General features: G+C 35.9%; 1 protein-coding gene across 1 annotated transcript in view; it reads left to right on the forward strand.

The window, feature by feature from the left end:
• Positions 1-18,316, forward strand: part of gk5 (glycerol kinase 5) — a 42,494-nt gene extending 24,178 nt beyond the window's left edge. The window contains exons 8-16 of the mRNA NM_001077803.3: positions 2,209-2,282; positions 2,373-2,433; positions 2,847-2,973; positions 6,751-6,855; positions 7,225-7,319; positions 8,124-8,227; positions 12,913-12,972; positions 13,047-13,180; positions 16,998-18,316. Of these exons, the coding sequence (NP_001071271.3) occupies positions 2,209-2,282; positions 2,373-2,433; positions 2,847-2,973; positions 6,751-6,855; positions 7,225-7,319; positions 8,124-8,227; positions 12,913-12,972; positions 13,047-13,180; positions 16,998-17,164 (927 nt within the window). The 3' untranslated portion in view covers positions 17,165-18,316. The remainder of the gene's footprint in view (positions 1-2,208; positions 2,283-2,372; positions 2,434-2,846; positions 2,974-6,750; positions 6,856-7,224; positions 7,320-8,123; positions 8,228-12,912; positions 12,973-13,046; positions 13,181-16,997) is intronic.
• Positions 18,317-18,802: the final 486 nt, after the last annotated feature.

The following is an 18,802-nucleotide window of genomic DNA, read 5'->3' on the forward strand; positions in this document are numbered from 1 at the left end:
TCAGTACTGGAGGGCGGATGTCCTGCTAAGTCCAACTTGCTTCAACACAACTGTTTGGAAGTTTTAACAGCTGCGTCCCAAATCGCACTATACGCCATTTTGTAGTATAAATAGTGTAAGTAGTGTGATCACACTGAAAACTCTAAAAAGAATAACTGCACTTTAAATAACTTGATGATGCACTAATTTAACCTTTAAAATGAAGTGTGTACTGTTGGACACTTCACGCACTCAACAGCCGCTGCTTTGCTCATGTAGCTGAAGGGTCAAGGAGCTTTTGGGTGCTCATGTTGGAGTACTTTCTTAATTTTGGATTGTGAAAGCAGTATTCTCCTTTGAGAGTGATTATAGCGCCTCCCGATGGTAAATGCGGTAACACTTATGGCAGGTACTATCTGGTAGTTTGCTCATTTATTTCACTAATTTGGCAACCGACAAACATCATCCAGGAAACGGTTTGAATTTCCGCTTAGTAAAAAAACATTAGTGTTCCATTTGGGATCACACCACATACAGACTCAACAGCAGAGCATATGTAAGTACTTAAGAGCATAGTGTATAGTGTGCCATTTGGGATGCAGCTAAATATATCTGGTAAGAGCTTGACTAGCTGGTTCAGGTGTATTTGATTAGGGTTGGAGCTAAACTCTCCAGGGGTGGATTTCATAAAACCATCGTTAGCCAACTAAGGTCGCAAGTTCCGTCGTTACAAACATAGTTTGTTAATTTGCCGTTTCCCTAATCCATCGCTCCAACAAATATTCGCAAATTGCGTCGCAAACTTGAGCACTTCAAACTACAGCTGTAGTTAGAAACCTAGTTCCTGGCTGTGTTCTAATCCCACTTATCCCCCTATGCCCTATTCATTTAGAACATTCTAACATTCAAAGTTTGAATTATTAAAAGTAATTATGGAAGTATTTTTACAGTTCAGTTTTAGCAAACTTCATGTTTACAATTGTGCTTCCTTCGCAGTGCACTTTGAAAACATTGATTTAAATTTAAACACAGCCTCATGGCGAAAGCTATTGGTGACCTATTATTTAAAAGTGGAATTTATATTGCGTTTAAAAAACTTGTGAAAACAAAAAACATAGCATACGTTACTTCTTTTAATGTATAGTGGTTTATTTATTAAGTATCTGTACTCTATATGATATATGCCTGTTGTTTAGAACTTTCTGCAGTGGTTTGCATGTGTCAATGTAAAAGTAGACTTAAAAAAATCCATAAATAAACAAACAATATCCTACTTAATAACAATCATCATCATCATCATCATCGTCATCATTGTCATTAATATTATTACTATTATTATTAAAGTAAGATTTTTAAAATTTCCTAATAAATAATAATTTTAAAATTTTGTTTTATAATAAATAACCTCATTATTTATTTATATGATTTATATATGATATTAGAATAGTGTACGCTTTTGTAAGGGATTTTTAATGTTTTAGAATGAAATATGTAATGGTCAACTTCTCAATAATATTAGTAAAGCAAACACAGGCCCTATATGTTCCATTTACATATATTTCAGTTAATATGGAAAGCGAGTGCATGTTTATTCTAAAACTAATATTGGAATTTATTTTAAATGCGTGTTTGTGTAAAACAATAGAATTTGCAAGAAGAAATGAGGGGGTTCTTCTCTAAAAAAGTTGCTGCTCCACCCCATTTAGAGCATCATTATGGGCGTTTTACATTATGACTAATGTGGTTCAAGCGATGGCTCTGCGACAGAGAAACAAGGGGTTTTGTGAAACACTCGTCACTACATCATTCATTTTCCAAACGATGCATCGTACTATGATAGTTCAGCCGCGAGTTACGTTGTTGTTTGAAAAAAGCACCCCAGGACACTAGCCCTCCAGGACAGAGTTTGGACACCCCATGTACTAGAGAGTTGCTAACTATAGAAAATGGTACCAACACGTTTAATAACATTTATTGACTTTCAATAGAGTAAAACCTACAAACTTCCAGCTTTTAAAAATGACTTTAATCTTTCAGACCTCACTTGTCTAGCAAATATCAAAGTTTGTTGTCAGACTTTACATGGGGTAGCTTGTGGTAGATTTTATTGGTCATTATTGAAATTAGTTTGTGTTTCTTGTTTCTGTACCTAGTCTTGTTCATGGAAAGCTGTGTGTGCTCATAGTTTGTGTTGTGTATTTGTTGTGTGTGTGTTTGTGTGACCATCAGATGTGCTGGAGTGGATTTCTTTGCTCACTCCTCTCTATACCTCTCTCCATCCTTCCCAAAGTGCAGGACACCAGGTACGACTGCACCCTCAACTGATCTGATGATTATATAATACTTCCAGTTTGGCAATACAATTTAAATACGCTCCTTCTTTTTGTATTTAGTCATAAATTTGGCTTGTGTGATTCGTCCATCTTTGGAGTGCCCATCCCAATCATGTGTGTTGTGAGTATAACTCTTATATATAATAATAGCGATAACTATGTTTGGTTTATTTCATATTTAGTAGTATTTCACTTGCATATCTAATCCTATTAGGAAACACAACACATTGTTTTCTTTAGAAACACTTTATTTGTGTAATTGTTTTTATCTTATAAAAGTTGAAAGAATTTAAATATCCCTGGTAAAACTCCAGAATAAGTACTTCAGTAAGTGCTCAATAATGGGTAAATGTCGGGTCAACTTCCCTTCATCAGTCTTGTAATTTTTTAGGTTTTTATATTTATATTGTAAACATTTTGATTAAAACATTACAAATATTGCCATAATGACTGTTCCACTAATTTACATCACCTTCACCTCTGAAATGTGTTTCAAAATGCCTGTGATTAATTATTCTCTAATCTATATCGCAGATGGCGGACCAACAAGCGGCCATGTTTGGAGAGTGTTGTTTCGACACTGGTGATGTGAAGATCACCATGGGCACAGGGACCTTCATGGACATCAATACAGGAAGTAAACCGCACACGTCTGTAGCCGGTATGACAACACGCTGATGTCTTCCCTTGATGTCTTAACTGTAGAACTGCCTTACTTCTGAAATGTCAGCCACAGTTGTTGTTCGTGTTGTGTTTCTTAATTCAATGTGACTTGCAATGTCAGTAGGCAAAATATGCTTAAACGTGTTTGGTGTTGAGTAGGAGAAATATGAAGAGCATTAAATTTCCCCTAAGACAGACACTTCGGGTGCTTTCACACCTAGACGTTTGTTTTAGAACCAGTCTTGTTTGTCCAGTTAGCGTCGTTTGATTGACTTGTGTGAATCCAGAAATTGTGCTTGGATTTGCGACAAGTCATTCGTCTGTGATTGCCAGAATGAGGTGCAGATTGATTGTAGTGAGAAAGCCAAATGATCCAACACACTAACGCACCAGGCTATATTACAGAATATTTTACGACTATATGAGGAGAGAAATATAGTAGGGCGGGATGTCATTCCTACAGGTAAATGTGTGTTTCATGACTAATATAAAATATTACCGAGTGCTGTTTATGCATTGAATTAACTGAAGTTACCATCTAATGTTTTTTGCATATTTTAATTTTATAATATTTTGTATTAGGCCTGTTGTTTTTATCATTTCTGCACTGTCACCTTAAAAGAAAGACATTAGCCGCATTTACACTGTCGGGCCAGTGCGAGCCAGGGCTTTTATCGGGCCAGGCCGGGCCAATCACCTGGGAGGTTGAGCAGTGAGCCTGAAATCATGTCGCGTTTCCACTGTCTGGCTAGTAGCTCACAGCGCGTCACGCAAACCCCGCTCCCAGAACATCCCCTAAATCCGCCCACTTCAGCGGGAATCAGGCAAAGCACACCACATCATCACGAAACTATTAAAATTGGGACAACCAAAACAAACAAATGACACGTTACTGTACCGCAGTACAATGTATGTCTATACGCACATACCTGTGTGTTCTCATTCATCATATTCATTTACTCGCCGACCGACTGTTGGCATCGAAATCCAGTGGTCTTGCCACTAACGGAGGGACCCAGCGCAGGAAGCGCACACATCCATAATATAACACCACATATATAAAATTCTCCGTTAATAACTGGATACAAAATGTATTTTATAACATCCTCAGTTAGACAGATGCTGTCCAACATTCATCCCAAATGCTCCGGAGAGAACTGAAACATGAAGTTTTCCCTATAGGCTTTATGACACTTAATAGGTGATTCCCTTTATTTAAAGATGTTGCTTATTATATCTTAAGTAAAGGAAAGTGTTCAATGTTTCAGCACAAAAGAGCAGCACGTTATAAAATATAGGCTATATTTCGTTGCGCTCAGCAGCTATGCACTAATAAAGCTCTTTATGTATTTAAAATTTCCTTTTTTAAGTTTAGCACGTCATATAAAAACATACACACTTGTTTGAGGACACAGAACACATTTTGAACTTGCAGTTTTCTCCGATGCGTCAAAAAGTGCTGCGCAGCTGGAAGACAGAAAAAAGGTCGCCTAGTTTCTGCTTTCACTCACCCCGAAAATGCTCTGTTTGCATGATTTGATTAATATCATCAGAAATGATATCATATCCAAATACTTTATAAATAATATTTAAAACATTCTCTTTATTGTTTTTAGAAAATATCTAAAATCTTTTTTTTCAGAGAGGCTTTTGAAAAATAAAAGTTTAATATGGCTTTAAAACAGTTTGATATAGTACCTAATTGTTCTAGCTAGCTTTTGTTAGTTTTATATTGGTTTATTTATTTAATATGATTTATTATATCTGATATTTGTAATTCTTTAAATTATTTCAATATTGCTTAGGCTAATTTATCTAGATATGACACTATTGTTTTGAGCTTACAAAAGTGGACACGAAATTTATAAAGTTTAATGTTTTTTTTGTTGTATTCATATAGTGTATTATCTCCAAAATAAATAAAAACAATAAAAAGTAAAAGAAAAAATCCGCTCGTGGCATCAACAGAGCTATGAAGGGAGCGCTCTTTTCCTCAGTCTCACATATAAATACAGGCATCTAAACACGCACAAACACACCTTTTAAACTTGACAAAAGCTCTCGAAAACCATTATTGTCTGCTGTGTCTGTAATATGGCGTAAAGATTGTTATGCGTTATTAAAACATCAAGGAGGACGCAGCAAAGAAAAGTCACTTATAAATTTAAACTTCTTTATTATTTTATGCAACAGCCTTACATTTAAAAGAGAAACATAAGGGCGATCATACGCAAAAATACCCCAGCCTATAATTTGTTCCAGATGTTTTCTTTCCCTTATTTATTTATTTATTTATTTATTTGTTTATGTGTTTGGCGCATGTACTCGTGTGCGATCGGAAAACTGTGCCTGCCTCTCCTTTCACTCTGCCCCAAAGCCCCGGCTGGCCCTCTTTGGCCCAAGGTATTCGGCAGGCCGAAAAAGGCCGGCCGCTGGTCCCAAGAAAGCCCCGATTTGGCCCGATTAAGCCCCGGAAGTGACAGTGGAAATGCGACTGGCCTTGGCTCGCTCGCTTTAGGCGCAGTAGTGGAAACGCGGCTATTGATCTGCTTCATGATCTGACTGAATTCTCAGTTCATCTGTTATTTCTCTTTTTAATTTAAGCCTATAATGCATAATTCTAGCCAACATTTTTTTTAGAAAGATTTTTACAAAACTTGACAACTGAAATAAGGCTGTATGAGAAAGTCTGACCTCTCTGATTTACATTTGGTGACGGTATCTGTGGGTGTCAAAATAAAGTGCACCTTGTCGCTTATAATGTCTTATTTTTCATCAAAAATATGGATGCATAACAGCTGAGTGGAATTCGTGGGACTCTTTAGATTAATTTTAGATTAGATTAGATTAGATTAATTTTGGTCCATTTAGAAACTGTGTGAAAGCGAACCGCACCAAGAACAAAAATAAACATTACACGTTACATTTTTAATTCCTGTTTCAGAACAAAACAATCCATCTAAAGGTGTGAAAGCACCTTTAAGGCCCATGCACACAGAGACGTTTTTTGCTCGCGTTTTCTGTCGACGTTTAAAGCCTTGTGACTAAGAGCCTACTCACACTATGCCATCCGTACCAAAAGTGGCGGATCTGTTCGGCGAAATATCTGACTGCGTGTCCCCACATCCCTAAGGACTGTTTGGCAAAATATTTGACTGCATATCAGACGACTAAACCGATATAACTAGAGAAATCTCCACTGTGCTGCTGAGTGAGAGAGTGCTTCTTACTGAACAGCGCAGCAGCGATGACGTAAGCGTGCCGAAGCCCGTTTATGGTGTAAGCGCGACCCGTCGGGGGAGACTGGAGGGGGGACAAGCGTGCTTTGACCTGGTTCGAGGCAACTGTACCTAGTGTGAGTACGGCCTAAATAACAGGCGTCAATGTGATTGTGCACACACCAACGCGCAAAACGCCAGACGCAAAGTCGTCATTTAAAAAAAAAAAAAAAACGCCTCATGCTTGTTTTTGTTTTTTTGACGTGCCGTGTTAAAACCGTCTGTGCATAAAATCTCATACACATTTATGATGTGTCAAGTGAGGGGAATAAAAGTTTCATGACAGTCTTATGAACAACCCTTCACGAAAAGTCTTACCGAAACTTTTTAAAACCCTTAAAAAAAGACTCATTAACTAAATACTTTTGAACAATAGTGTGCATCTCTGAAAACAGTGATAGTGTAGTTCAATCACTTAGCAAAAATGGTTATCATAAATCAGTTTGATTGCTCTGTATTTCACTCTTTTTCATGGGGTCTGTGTTTTTTCTGAATAGGCCTTTATCCACTGGTGGGCTGGAAGATCGGTGCTGATGTTGTGTATCTGGCTGAAGGTAATGCTGCGGGAACAGGTGCTGCCATTAAATGGGCGCAGGATTTAGGTGAGGAGGATAACTAATGTGTATTTATTACTGCCCAAGCACTGCTTGTGTGAGGACCCTCTTGAAATTGTTTATTAATCTCAGCTTGCATCATAAAGGCTGCATCCAGATACTATTTCCTTGAGCTACGTTTCACACATACAAGAACAAAAATCATGATACCTCCAAAAATTGAACGCATCCATGCCATTTTCTTCTTTTGCTACATAAAGACTGTAATTTTAAATTGTAGATGTTTGCTACACAGTCAGATCAGTCAAGATGTAAAAAGCATTTTAGACCAATGGTGGACTATGACTTGTTGACCCAGTTTTTTTATTGTCATTTTATTACTGTAGTGTAAATTCTTTGTGTTTTTTGATCTTCCAGAGCTCTTCTCTGATGTGAAGGAGACTGAGGCCATCGCCACAAGTGTGGAAGACTCAGATGGAGTGTTTTTTGTGCCCTCTTTCAGTGGCTTACAGGTATGTTTGTGTGCGTTTATCCACCTTATTTTTAACAACAGCATTGGTAACTTGATTGTGCAAAGCCTTGATGTCAAGCGTTTCCAGTTTTTAAATTATATTACCCATGACTACAAAAACAGTCCAGTGCTTTATAATGTGGACTAATTGTTTTCTTTTAATAAAAAATAAATAAATAAAATCACCATCTTGTAGTATTATTAGTTTTATAATGTATTGCACTTTGATATTATTCCGGTTATTTACTGGTTAATTAATTAAAAGTAATAGGAAGAAGGCAAATAATTCTCTTTCATATTGCAAAATAAGGTGGATGGTCTTTGATGGTGTATGCTTTGGTCATGAGGGGCTTTCGCATTGGGTAGTCATAGAAACACAGTTATAGGAACTGGCCACCAGGGCAGTGCATGGAGAACTAGATTTACCACTGTGCCATTTTCCTGATTGCAGTGCTACATATCATTAAGTCTGAGTTAATAACACAATACAGCAGTCAAAGCCAGCAGGTAAATGGTGTTAATATGAGCTTTTTGTTTGTTTGTACATTCCAATGTTTTAAAATAGCAATTATTCATCTTTAGCAAATCAGTGTACATTTTCATCAATGGTAGTTCTTTTTGTGCTGCGTTTGGCTCTACTCTGAGTCAAGAGCTGAAGTAGTTCTTCCAAAAGCCGTTCCTATAACTTAAATTATTACCAGTTTCTGCATCAATAGTTATAGGAACTATGAAAATATTCCTCTGGTTTGAAATCCCCTGTGCATATGTAAAAAAAAATAAAATAAAAGATGTTTATGTGCCGCAGGCTCCTCTGAATGATCCGAAGGCTTGTGCCTCTTTCATGGGCTTAAAACCTTCCACAACAAAGAGACACCTGGTCCGGGCTATTCTGGAGTCAATAGCTTTCAGGTGAGCTGCTTTCAAGACCTGTATCAGCAAAAAAAAACATCCCTCTTAAATCTAAGATGATCTGTTTAAATTGTCAAGATGGGAATTTCACTTTATCTTTGTAAAAAGTAAAATAAATAAATTAATAAAGTTACATAAAAGGTTGATTTCTGATGCTACAAAATTACCGGTTACCCTCAAGCACTGTACAAGCAAAATTCATCAGTCGGGTCCCATATACATAGTACCAGATTGCCTCAAATCATCTATTATTTTTGCTGTCTTGATAAAACACAAGATATCCTCCTTAAATCATTAACTAAAATCTAAATAAAAATAGATTTTCTATTATTTTATTCTATTTTTCTATTTCTGAGCATCAGAACCTAGTTAAACAGGTCATTGCAGGACAATGGAAATAGGTCATTTATAGAATATAAAGTCCTGTTTATTGAATTTAGATCCATTTTCAGCAGCATTTTACTAGATTTATTAATAAACCAAAAATGTATTCTCCACAATAAATGTTATTTGCAAAACATTTTTAATTTTGCAAAGCTTTTACTACAGTTCTTTCAGTTTAGAAACGTTTAAACTAGTGATACACCGAAATGAAAATTCTCCACTGAAACTAAAAAATCTGGATAGCACTAAGCCAAAAACCTTAAACGAAAATGCTTTGTAATAATAATTATTTTATAATAAATAATATAAAGTAATTTTGTAAGGGTGGTTAATATCTCTGTGGTGACCCCTGATTAATAAAGGGACTAAGCCGAAAAGAAAATTAATTTTGTAAGACTTTCTAAATCTACTCAATAACTTAAATTATACTGACTTATACTGACTGAAAAATCACAAACCAATAAAATAAGCACATTTTATTTACCATACCAAAAAAACTGAATGAAGAAAAGCGATTTTTAAATACTATTAGATCACTTGTGTCACGGTATGGGGTAGATGGAAAGGAGGCGAGGACCCCAATGCAGGAAATGAAGGATTTATTAAAAAAATAACAAAGAAACAAAAACAAAAACTAAACTCATCTCCCCATGTGAGGAAAAACACGACATTATAATACACACTCAACTAGACTTGATTTGGTTCTTGGCATGACACTACATTAAACCTCCGTTGTAGAACAGACATCAACAGACCTCATACAACATCAAGAGAAAGCACACAATCAACAACAGACCATCACAGAACAGAGCACACTAGGACAGGCGGACAGGTGAAAATAATAATTACAAACAGGATAACAAGGTGGGTGGGACAAGACGCTAGACAAAAGAACACAACACAACCATGTGCTTACATACAAATAGAACTAGAACACGCAGCCAATGAGAGAGCTCATTGACTGCGTGCTCACATAAAACCAGATACACGTGGTTACGATGTAAACATGCAACCACGTGCTACACAAAAGAACACAAGACACGAGCACACGATAAATAAAGGTACCTACCGTGCGCTCACATATGCGACGTGAATGTTCCCTCCTAGCGCCATCTGAAACCGAAACCAACTGAGACGCTGAGAATAAACATCATGCCGCAGACAAAACAAAACACGAGGACAAGAGTGCGCACCCATACCACGTCCAAACTTCGCGCACACGCATAAAGCGGGAGCGCGCATGGTCCGAGCGTAACCAGGTGGGCACTTACACAATGACAAGGACAATGTCAAGAAAGGAGGTACTCGACCAGAGGAAACTCAAGCAGAGCACCACTAATAACACGTGACCTGACTAGTGTCTGGACTCTGCCACCAAAACAAGAATTAACAAGACTGGACTGGCAGAATCCTGACAACTTGTTTTTATTTATTTAGAAAAATGCAGTAGCTTTGTGTTTTATTTACTTTTTTTTTTTTTAACACTTTTCACTTTTATTTATAATCTATAAAGCTATTATTATTAGAGCATGCGTCAAAGCATAGAGCAGGTCAGTGAATAAGTCGAGAGATGTCATTTCATCAGTATTGCCATGATGACTCTCATATAGAAGTGCTATTGCATTCAGCAGTATACTACAAGGCAATGTCCTGCCGGGCAGTGATGGCTCATATTTTAATATTTTCTTTCAGCCAATAATTTTCTGTGCTCAATTTCATTGAATCCCTAGTTCAAACTATTAAAATTTTTGACCACACCAATTTTCTTCCCAGAAAACCTGCAGATTGTTCAGCCTTGTCTCAAAGAGTGTTGTCAGGGATGAAGAATTTTAATGAAAGACCTTGCCTTTAAGACCTCTGATGATGCTTTACTTTTAGCTTTTTCATTCACATGGTGTCATTAATGTAAAAATAATGAGCTTTTTCGATTTTTCATCTGACATAGTTTTTCCACTGCACAATCAGAAAACAGAAATGAGACTGTGATTGAACTACCATCCCTTGGCATTCTCTACCAATCTAGAGAAGTTAATCAGGCCTCGTATATTAGAGGCTCATTCCAACTTACTTCCCCTTCAGAAGTTTCCCTCCTAAGTCAATCAAAGGCTGAACTCAAAAGCAGAGGATAGTTTCTCCTCAATGGGCTCTATACACAGCTAGAGTTTAAAGACGACCATAAACTTCTGGTGAAAGCTTAATGTGACTATTTTAAATTTCACAAGGTTGTTTTTACAGCATCGATGTTGTAATATAATTACTATACTATTAGTTAAATAGACATAAGTATTCATTTAGCTGTTTAAGCGTAAAAAAAAGATCATTGTAACAACTAGCGCCATATTTTAAAGACATGGCGGGGGGAAATGGACTTTAATGCAGTGCTTTTTGTCCGATCTAAGACCCACTTCATATCGTATATAAGCAGTGAAGGTCGCTTATTTTTAAAGAAATCAGATCTTAAGCGTGACAATTTTGTAATGGAAAGACCTTGGGCTGCCTGGCTAAAAATTAAAAGTGTGCATATAGCCAATTTCTGTTGTCTTGGGTATTACATTTTTTCCCCCTCTTTTTTTCATCAATTTAAATTAGCACAGAATCAAGGTGATACCATCATGCAATATTAGCATAAAAGCATATATATATATATATATATATATATATATATATATATATATATATATATATATATATATATATATATATATATATATATATATATATATATATATATATATAGCAAATACATATATATAGCAAATACATTTTTGTAGCGAATCAATGAACATTACATTTAAATTTTATGGGAATCTTTTCATTTTATTCTTTTTATTTAAATCTTTTTATTTTATTTTATGCAGACCAAATGGCATATAATTTTTATATTCTTAATTTAGCATTTATTTGCCATGAAACCAAAATAATTGACTTCTATTATTTATTTATTTTCGGTTTTTGATTGAATTCTTATAAAAGTTTTTATATATATGTTAAGTTTTATATATATCCATTTATTTTCCTTCGGCTTAAGGCTGGTTTATACTTCTGCGTGGAGTGATTGATGTGACCCACAGCACATGCCTTCGCATAGTTGTGCAATTATACTTCTGCGCGCTGTTTGTGTTGCTCTGCAATAGCAATTCCAAAACCCCAGCTGGCAGGTTTTTATATTCCTCTGTGTCGAGTTTCTTTGGAGGCTTTTTTGTTTTTTGTGAACGCTACCTTAATGTACAAGTTGCTCAAACTCAAATCATTTTGAGGCTGGAAGCGCTGGACGTGCAACAACTTTAACCATAAGGGATCTTTTTTTTTCATCTGGACCTCCTTCACAGGACTCTACACTTGTAAACGCTCGCTCCAGCAGGTTCACACGGCTCTCTGTCCCGCCCACACTCGTCATTGCTACCAAGTTGACCAATCACAGTGCTTGCACTGCGCGTTGTGACGTGTAGTTAAATTTTTTTGAGAGGTGCACTACAGCAACGACAAAGGCTATGCATCCAAACGCAGGCTGTGCTGGAGCATACGCCTGCGCTTGACGCAGAGGTATAAATCTGCCTTTAGTCCCTGTCATCACGGGTCGCCACAGCAGAATGAACAACCAACTTATCCAGCATATGTGTTTCACAGCGCATGCTCTTCCAGCTGCAACTCTGTACTGTAAAACATCAAAACACACTCATTCACACATACACTAGGAAAAATTTAGCTTATCCATGTCACTTATACCACATGCACCCGGAGAAAACTCACGCGAACATGGGCAGAACATGCAAACTCCACACAGAAATGCCAACTGACCCAGCCGGGATTCCAACCAGCTACCTTCTTGCCGTGAGGCGACCGTGCTAACCACTGAGCCACCATGTTGCCCCATTTTCATATATATGTATGTTTTATTTTTGTACTTATAAGTATTAAAAATATGACATGTTCCCTGCCAACTAGCTGAAATGAGATAAAAGTTTTTATTTTATTTATTTAAACTAAATGTAAAAAATGATTACCATATTTTTTGTAGCATTAGGTTTTTCACATGTATTTTAAATGTGTAGTTTTAATCAGAACATGTACTTGTATGTTTTAAATTAAATATAAAATTAAAAACACAAAATATGCCAAAATGATGCTGGTGAATTTAGAAGAATTTGCCAAAACACAAAACGGTCCCATGAGCTACTTAACAGTAGCAGCCACAGTTAAATACAGTACATGCTTGTCTAGTCATATTTACCTTGTGTAGTTCTTGTACGGCATACATCATGTACTAACTGTCAAAAAACTAATTTGATTGTGATTTTCAGGAACAAGCAGCTCTTTGATGTCATGCTTCGTGAAACCCGTATCCCTATCACTAAAATCAGGTGAGGCTCACTTCCTGTGAAGCACAGTTTGATCCTTCCTCTATGAACTTTAGTGTATTTCCACACATTTACAGGGCAGATGGAGGCGTCTGCACCAACGACTTCATCATGCAACTGACGGCTGATCTGTTGGGACGCAAAATCGCACGACCAAGCCATTTCGACATGTCCTGCCTTGGAGCTGCTTTTGTTGCAGGACTGGGAACCGGTAAGGAGCGTTTGTTAGAAATAACTGATTTCCAATTGAGACTTAATCCAGGGGTTAGATTAACCCTAAATAGACCACACTGTCCTTTCATACACACATTTATCACAAACCTTGCTTTAAAAAGGGACAGTTAACCCAAGAAATGTCCTCTTTATTTACTCGCACTCAAGCAGTGGTGTGAAGTAACAAATTACAAATACTTAAATTACTGTAACTGACTAGTTTTCTCAGGAATTGTAATTTACTAGGTAGTTTTAAAAAAAAGTGTGCTTTTAATTTCTTTTGAATTAATTTTTTAGTGCTGTATTGGTATTTTTACTCTACTGTTTTCCTTCAATCTGTAGTCACCACTTTATTTTTTCTTGTCTATGGGGATTAGAAAAATTTGCCTGTGATTCCTGTCCAATCAAATCGCACATAGACGGTAAAATCGCATCATAATGAACTCCCTCAAGACATGTGCACTTTTTAAATTGCAGCAAACTGTTTAGAAGCATTAAAAGTGTCCAAGATGTCCAAAATCTTTACACGCATTGACCTAGAGACTGTTTAGATGCATGTCACTGATGGGAAGATGACGGATGTTTACTGTAGGATGACCAAAATGGCCGTAACAATCACTAAACGCTCTACAGAATGTTACATTTACGTTTTTACATTTAATAGTCATTACTGTCTACTATTGAGTACTTAAAGACACTTTGCAAATTATAATTTTGAGACCAGGCATGATCAAACTCAGGGCTTAAAGTATTCCGGCACCATGCCAGATTTCCGGCGTGCGGCTGTGAGAGAAAAAAATATAGCCTATTTTAAAAGCCTGCTCATGCGGTTTAATTATAGGAATGCTAAAAATAACCGATTAACTATTAAACGAAAGGGTGCGTCTGTAACCAATTAATGTTTTCAATTAAAACCATTTAAAAATATACGTTATTTATTTTTTAAGTTTGGCTGCATAAAGGGCATTTGTTAAATGGTTTACTAACGGCCGCGATTGTTTTGCCGTCGCACGTTGTGTGTTCGAGGGGAAAAAGCGTGTTAGCTCAGTCGCGTCTTTTTAATTCTTCAATCAAATGAAACCACTGCAGGGTTTCTGTTGATTTGACAGCACTGTTTGGGTTGACAAGGCGACTATGGCAAACTTTTAATGATGAAGGAGAGACTTGTAGTCACTGTTTTAAGTTTTCCACAGCTTTATTACTTTACAGATCTTGAATATTACTATATTATTAAAATTACAATTATAACAGCAACACGACTCACGCACGCACACCAGCTGATTCAGTTGTTTCCTTGTGACATTAAAAAAATAAAAGATGCCCAGTGGTCTTTTGTGTCACAAATTTTCCATTATGTTGCCAAGGACTACATTTATAAATATAACGTTAGAGGTGATTCAGCAAGTTTAAGTTCAGCCATGAACCTTGTTGGAAAACCTATATAACATCGCCAATTTGGGAAAATTTTGGATTTGTGGTAAACGAGAAAAGCGAACCAATAATGTGGATGAAAGCTATTTGTAGGGTTTATTTTTAAAAAAAATAAGCGTTAAATGGACAAACACATCAAATCTCCAGAGCCACCTGGAGCCATCCATATGCGGAGCCAGCTCCGTCATGTCATCTTTTGAACGCAAATGTTCAGCTAGTCAGCCAGGTATTGCAGAGGCCTTTTCAAACATGGCCAAAAAAACAGAGAAAGTGATAAATAGTAGAAGTTGACAACAAGAAATGGAGCAGCATATTTGGTAGTTGAGAACACGCAGTTCCGCAGTGTAGAGAAAAGATACAAGAGAAGCAAGATACCCTCTCTTTGCCACGGTTACGAAAAAGTATCTGCATTTGCACTACAGGCCCACCATCTGAACGGGTATTCAGGGCTGCTGGAAACATTGTAATCCCAATTAGGTCTCCGCTTAAACCGGACAAAGCCAACACGTTAGTTTGACTTACAAAGAATTTTAAATATTAATTAAAAAATATTAAATATAAAATATTTTTCCATCTTTAAAAAAGCAAAAATGGATTCGAACACACCCTAATTCTTAATGTTTTTTCGTGTGAATTTTATTTATTTATATTCTATATATTTGTCTAAGTAACTTATTATTGCAATATGAATTTGTTTTTATCATGTAGTATTTGTATGTATTTTTATCTTGCCATAAAATAGCCATAAGTTGTTGATGTGGCAATAAATGAATAAATAAACTATTGTTTAATTTTAAAAGGCCTACTTTAACTCGTGCTTTGAGTAATATTTACAACAGATACTTTTACTCTACTTGCACTACATTTTTGGGCAAGTATCGATACTGAAGTATGATTTTTCAATACTCGTACCACCACTGCTTTCCACTGGTTTTCCACTGGTCTTCTCTTGAGCACAAAACATGATATTCTGAAGAATGTTGGATAAAAAAAGACATCTGTAGTAGAAAGAAAAAATACTGTGAAATTAAATGGCTGTTTTTTCCAACATTCTTCAGTATATCTTACTTTGTGTTGTTGTGCTTCAGAAGAAAGAAGCGTAAACTAGTTTGGAGCAAGTGGAGTATAAGTAAAGGTTGGCAGAAATTTTAGGATGAATTATCCCTTTAAAAAACAGTTGTAGTCAAACTTCAACATGCATTCATGAATGTTTGGGGAAATGTTAAATTTTTGTCTGTATTTTTAGGCATTTAGAGACCAAAAAATGCAATAAAGAATCAATTTTAATAGCGTTTTAAAACCATGTCAGTGGGCAGTAACAAATAATATTTATCAAGCAGTTAACATCATAGCTGAACATAAGAATTGAGCTTAATGTTGGGATCATATTTTAATGAGATTTTGTGAAATAATAATAACAGCAGAGCATTAATTAAATGCACATTTTCTATGGAGCTATCGATTTGAGGTAGCCTGATATTTGATGGAAGAAAAAACCATGCTTGGACAAACAGCAGACCCTCAGCCTCCTCCACTTGCCCAGCTCTATCTTCTGGTCCAAATGTCTTTAAAAAAGAGTTTACAGGACTTGTTATGGTTTAGAAGAAAACATTTTATGTGACATAGTACTTTTAAATTAATGGTGCAAAGCATAATCATTAAAGAGAGTCTATCTCAGTCTCAGTTTACCAGTTTTTTAAGCACTTTAAGCTCTTGTTACATTAAAAAAATAAAAAAATAAAAAAAATAAAAATGGCTCAGAATTTTTTTTACTTTAACCCTTGTTTATCACAGCACCATCTAGTGGACTCTTAAGAAAATGATTTTAACATTCAACCAAATAGTGTATTCAAATATAGGCTATATCAGTATGGGCGTCTGTGCATTGATATAGTGTTGCCATGTAAAATGTAGCGGTACAATGCTGTATCAATATATTTCCTACCTTTAATAAACATCCAAGTCCATAATCCTTTACAATGGAAATCACAAGCGTGTATAAATCAAGATTGCAAACTATTTTAGGGGTTAACTGTGCAGCTCTAACACATAGATTTTGTTTTACTGTACAATAAACTAGCTTATTGATGTTTGTCAGGCATATTGACTTAATCTTTCGAAGCCATCGTGTGTTCCTACCTCGATAAAACTGTTGAATTCTACCAAGAGCAATGCTCTTGTAGTATATTAGCACCTGACTGTGTTATATTTTTACATTTATATAAAGTCTCATTTTGTAAACAATTTATGGTTTTAATTGTTTTTTTTTTTCTTAGAGCAATGTTGTATCATTTTATTTTATTTTTTTGGCCAAGACAAATTTTCTCTCGGGGACAAATAAAGTTTATCCTAATCTGCATGCTTTATTCTGAATTGTCTTTTAGGCTACTGGAGGAACCAAGAAGAGCTGAAGAAGCTTTTGTCAACTGACCAACATTTCCTTCCCAGACGGAGTAAATCAGAAGGGGAGAAGGGAGGCCTGTACAGAGGAGTGCTGCAGAGCTGGGAGAAAGCCCTTCAGCGCTCCATGCACTGGTACAACCAGCCCTGATTCACCAAAAAGCACACACTTATCCTGCAAACTCCATCCTCACCACTGCATATTCTCTCAGTGTGACTCAGGGAGAAATAAAATAACATAATGAATCTGAAAAGGATTCATTTGGAAACTTCAACGGTTACACTTGATGAGTCAATAAATCAAAAGAGGTTTTACAGATTTACAGCTGGTTTGTGCAAATGTGAATCCAGCGCTATTATGATGACAATTCCTACTTCAGAATAAGACAGTTATATATAGTATTATTTAGATTTTGCCAATCAATAATTTAGTCATTAGGTGCCTTTATGAGGTGCCTTTATCTAATACTGTTTAAATTATGAACTCTCTTTGTGCCTTATGGGATAATTCACCTAGAAATGAACATTAAATGGCAGCCATTAATAGGAATGAAACAAGCTGTAAAAGTCAATGGCTGTTTTTCCCCCCAACATTTTTCAAATGATCTTCTTTTGTGTCCAACAGAAATAAGAAATTCAGGTTTAGAACTAATGGATGATGAAAAAATGACAAAATTAAAATGTTTGGGTGAACTATCCCTTCAATGAGGTGCTTCTGTACTCTTCTCCCAATAGTAGGCTTGTAATTGTATGTAATTTGTGTCGTTTACATAGAAAGGAAGTTCAACTACACTAAAGAATTATGCACACACTGCATCCTTTAGTATTATATGATAACTAATATAGCATTCGTTACGATGCTATTGTAAATTGTACGTAATTTTAGTTCATATTTTCTAATTGCAGGTTTAGTCTTGTAATATCTGATGTACCTCTTAATACGAAGAAAATGCTGCAAACTTGGAAAACTTGTTACCTGAAGTGCTTTATTTTCTAATGTTTTTATTTTATTTTTTTCTCAGTATAAAGCGTCCAGCCTGCTATTTTTATATACGGGAATGTAGCAGTGACGCAGTTTCACTTGATTCTATCAACAGTGGCCAATGTTATCATGCACTCAACTGTAGTAAATGAGTAACTGTGAACGTGTAATTATAAGAGGCTGTTGTATCTCAGAGAAGGAATAAATATACTGAATATTTGTCATGAAGAAATATGTATTTTATAGACTGACCTCTTAATGTGATGCCATGTTTCAATGTCAGTTTGTCAAATTAGTTTTAATAAATTTTAAATTTGACCATTTCAGTGTCATATCGTGTGTGCTGGCTTGCAAATGATGGCAGGATTTTCAGTCCAGGGCCAATGAACATTTTATTTTTTTATTAACAAAGGAATTATATAACGACCTAATATAAATTAAATAAGGTATGGTCCAGTCTTTCTTTAGTGGCATTGAGATGCAGTTAAAATGCCACATTCATTATATTGAATTGCTTTTATATTTTATTGGGCTATATGCACATGGACTTTAAATTTTCAGCCAGGCAGCCCAAGGGCTTCCGGTGAACTGTCTTTCCATAACAAAATTGTCACGTTTAAGGTCTGATTTCTTTAAAAATCAGCTATCTCTATTGCCTGTTAGGTATACGATATGAAGTGGGTCTCAGACAACAAGCACTGCATTAAAGTCCATTTTCCCCACCATGTCTTCATAATATGACCGTTTATTTTACCCCAGTATTTTCAATGGAATTTCTGCACTAGCCCGTTGCTACTGACATCACTA

This window comes from Danio rerio, chromosome 2, assembly GCF_052040795.2.
Source record: "Danio rerio strain M-AB ecotype USA chromosome 2, GRCz13ab, whole genome shotgun sequence".
In the NCBI taxonomy this organism is placed as follows: domain Eukaryota; kingdom Metazoa; phylum Chordata; class Actinopteri; order Cypriniformes; family Danionidae; genus Danio; species Danio rerio.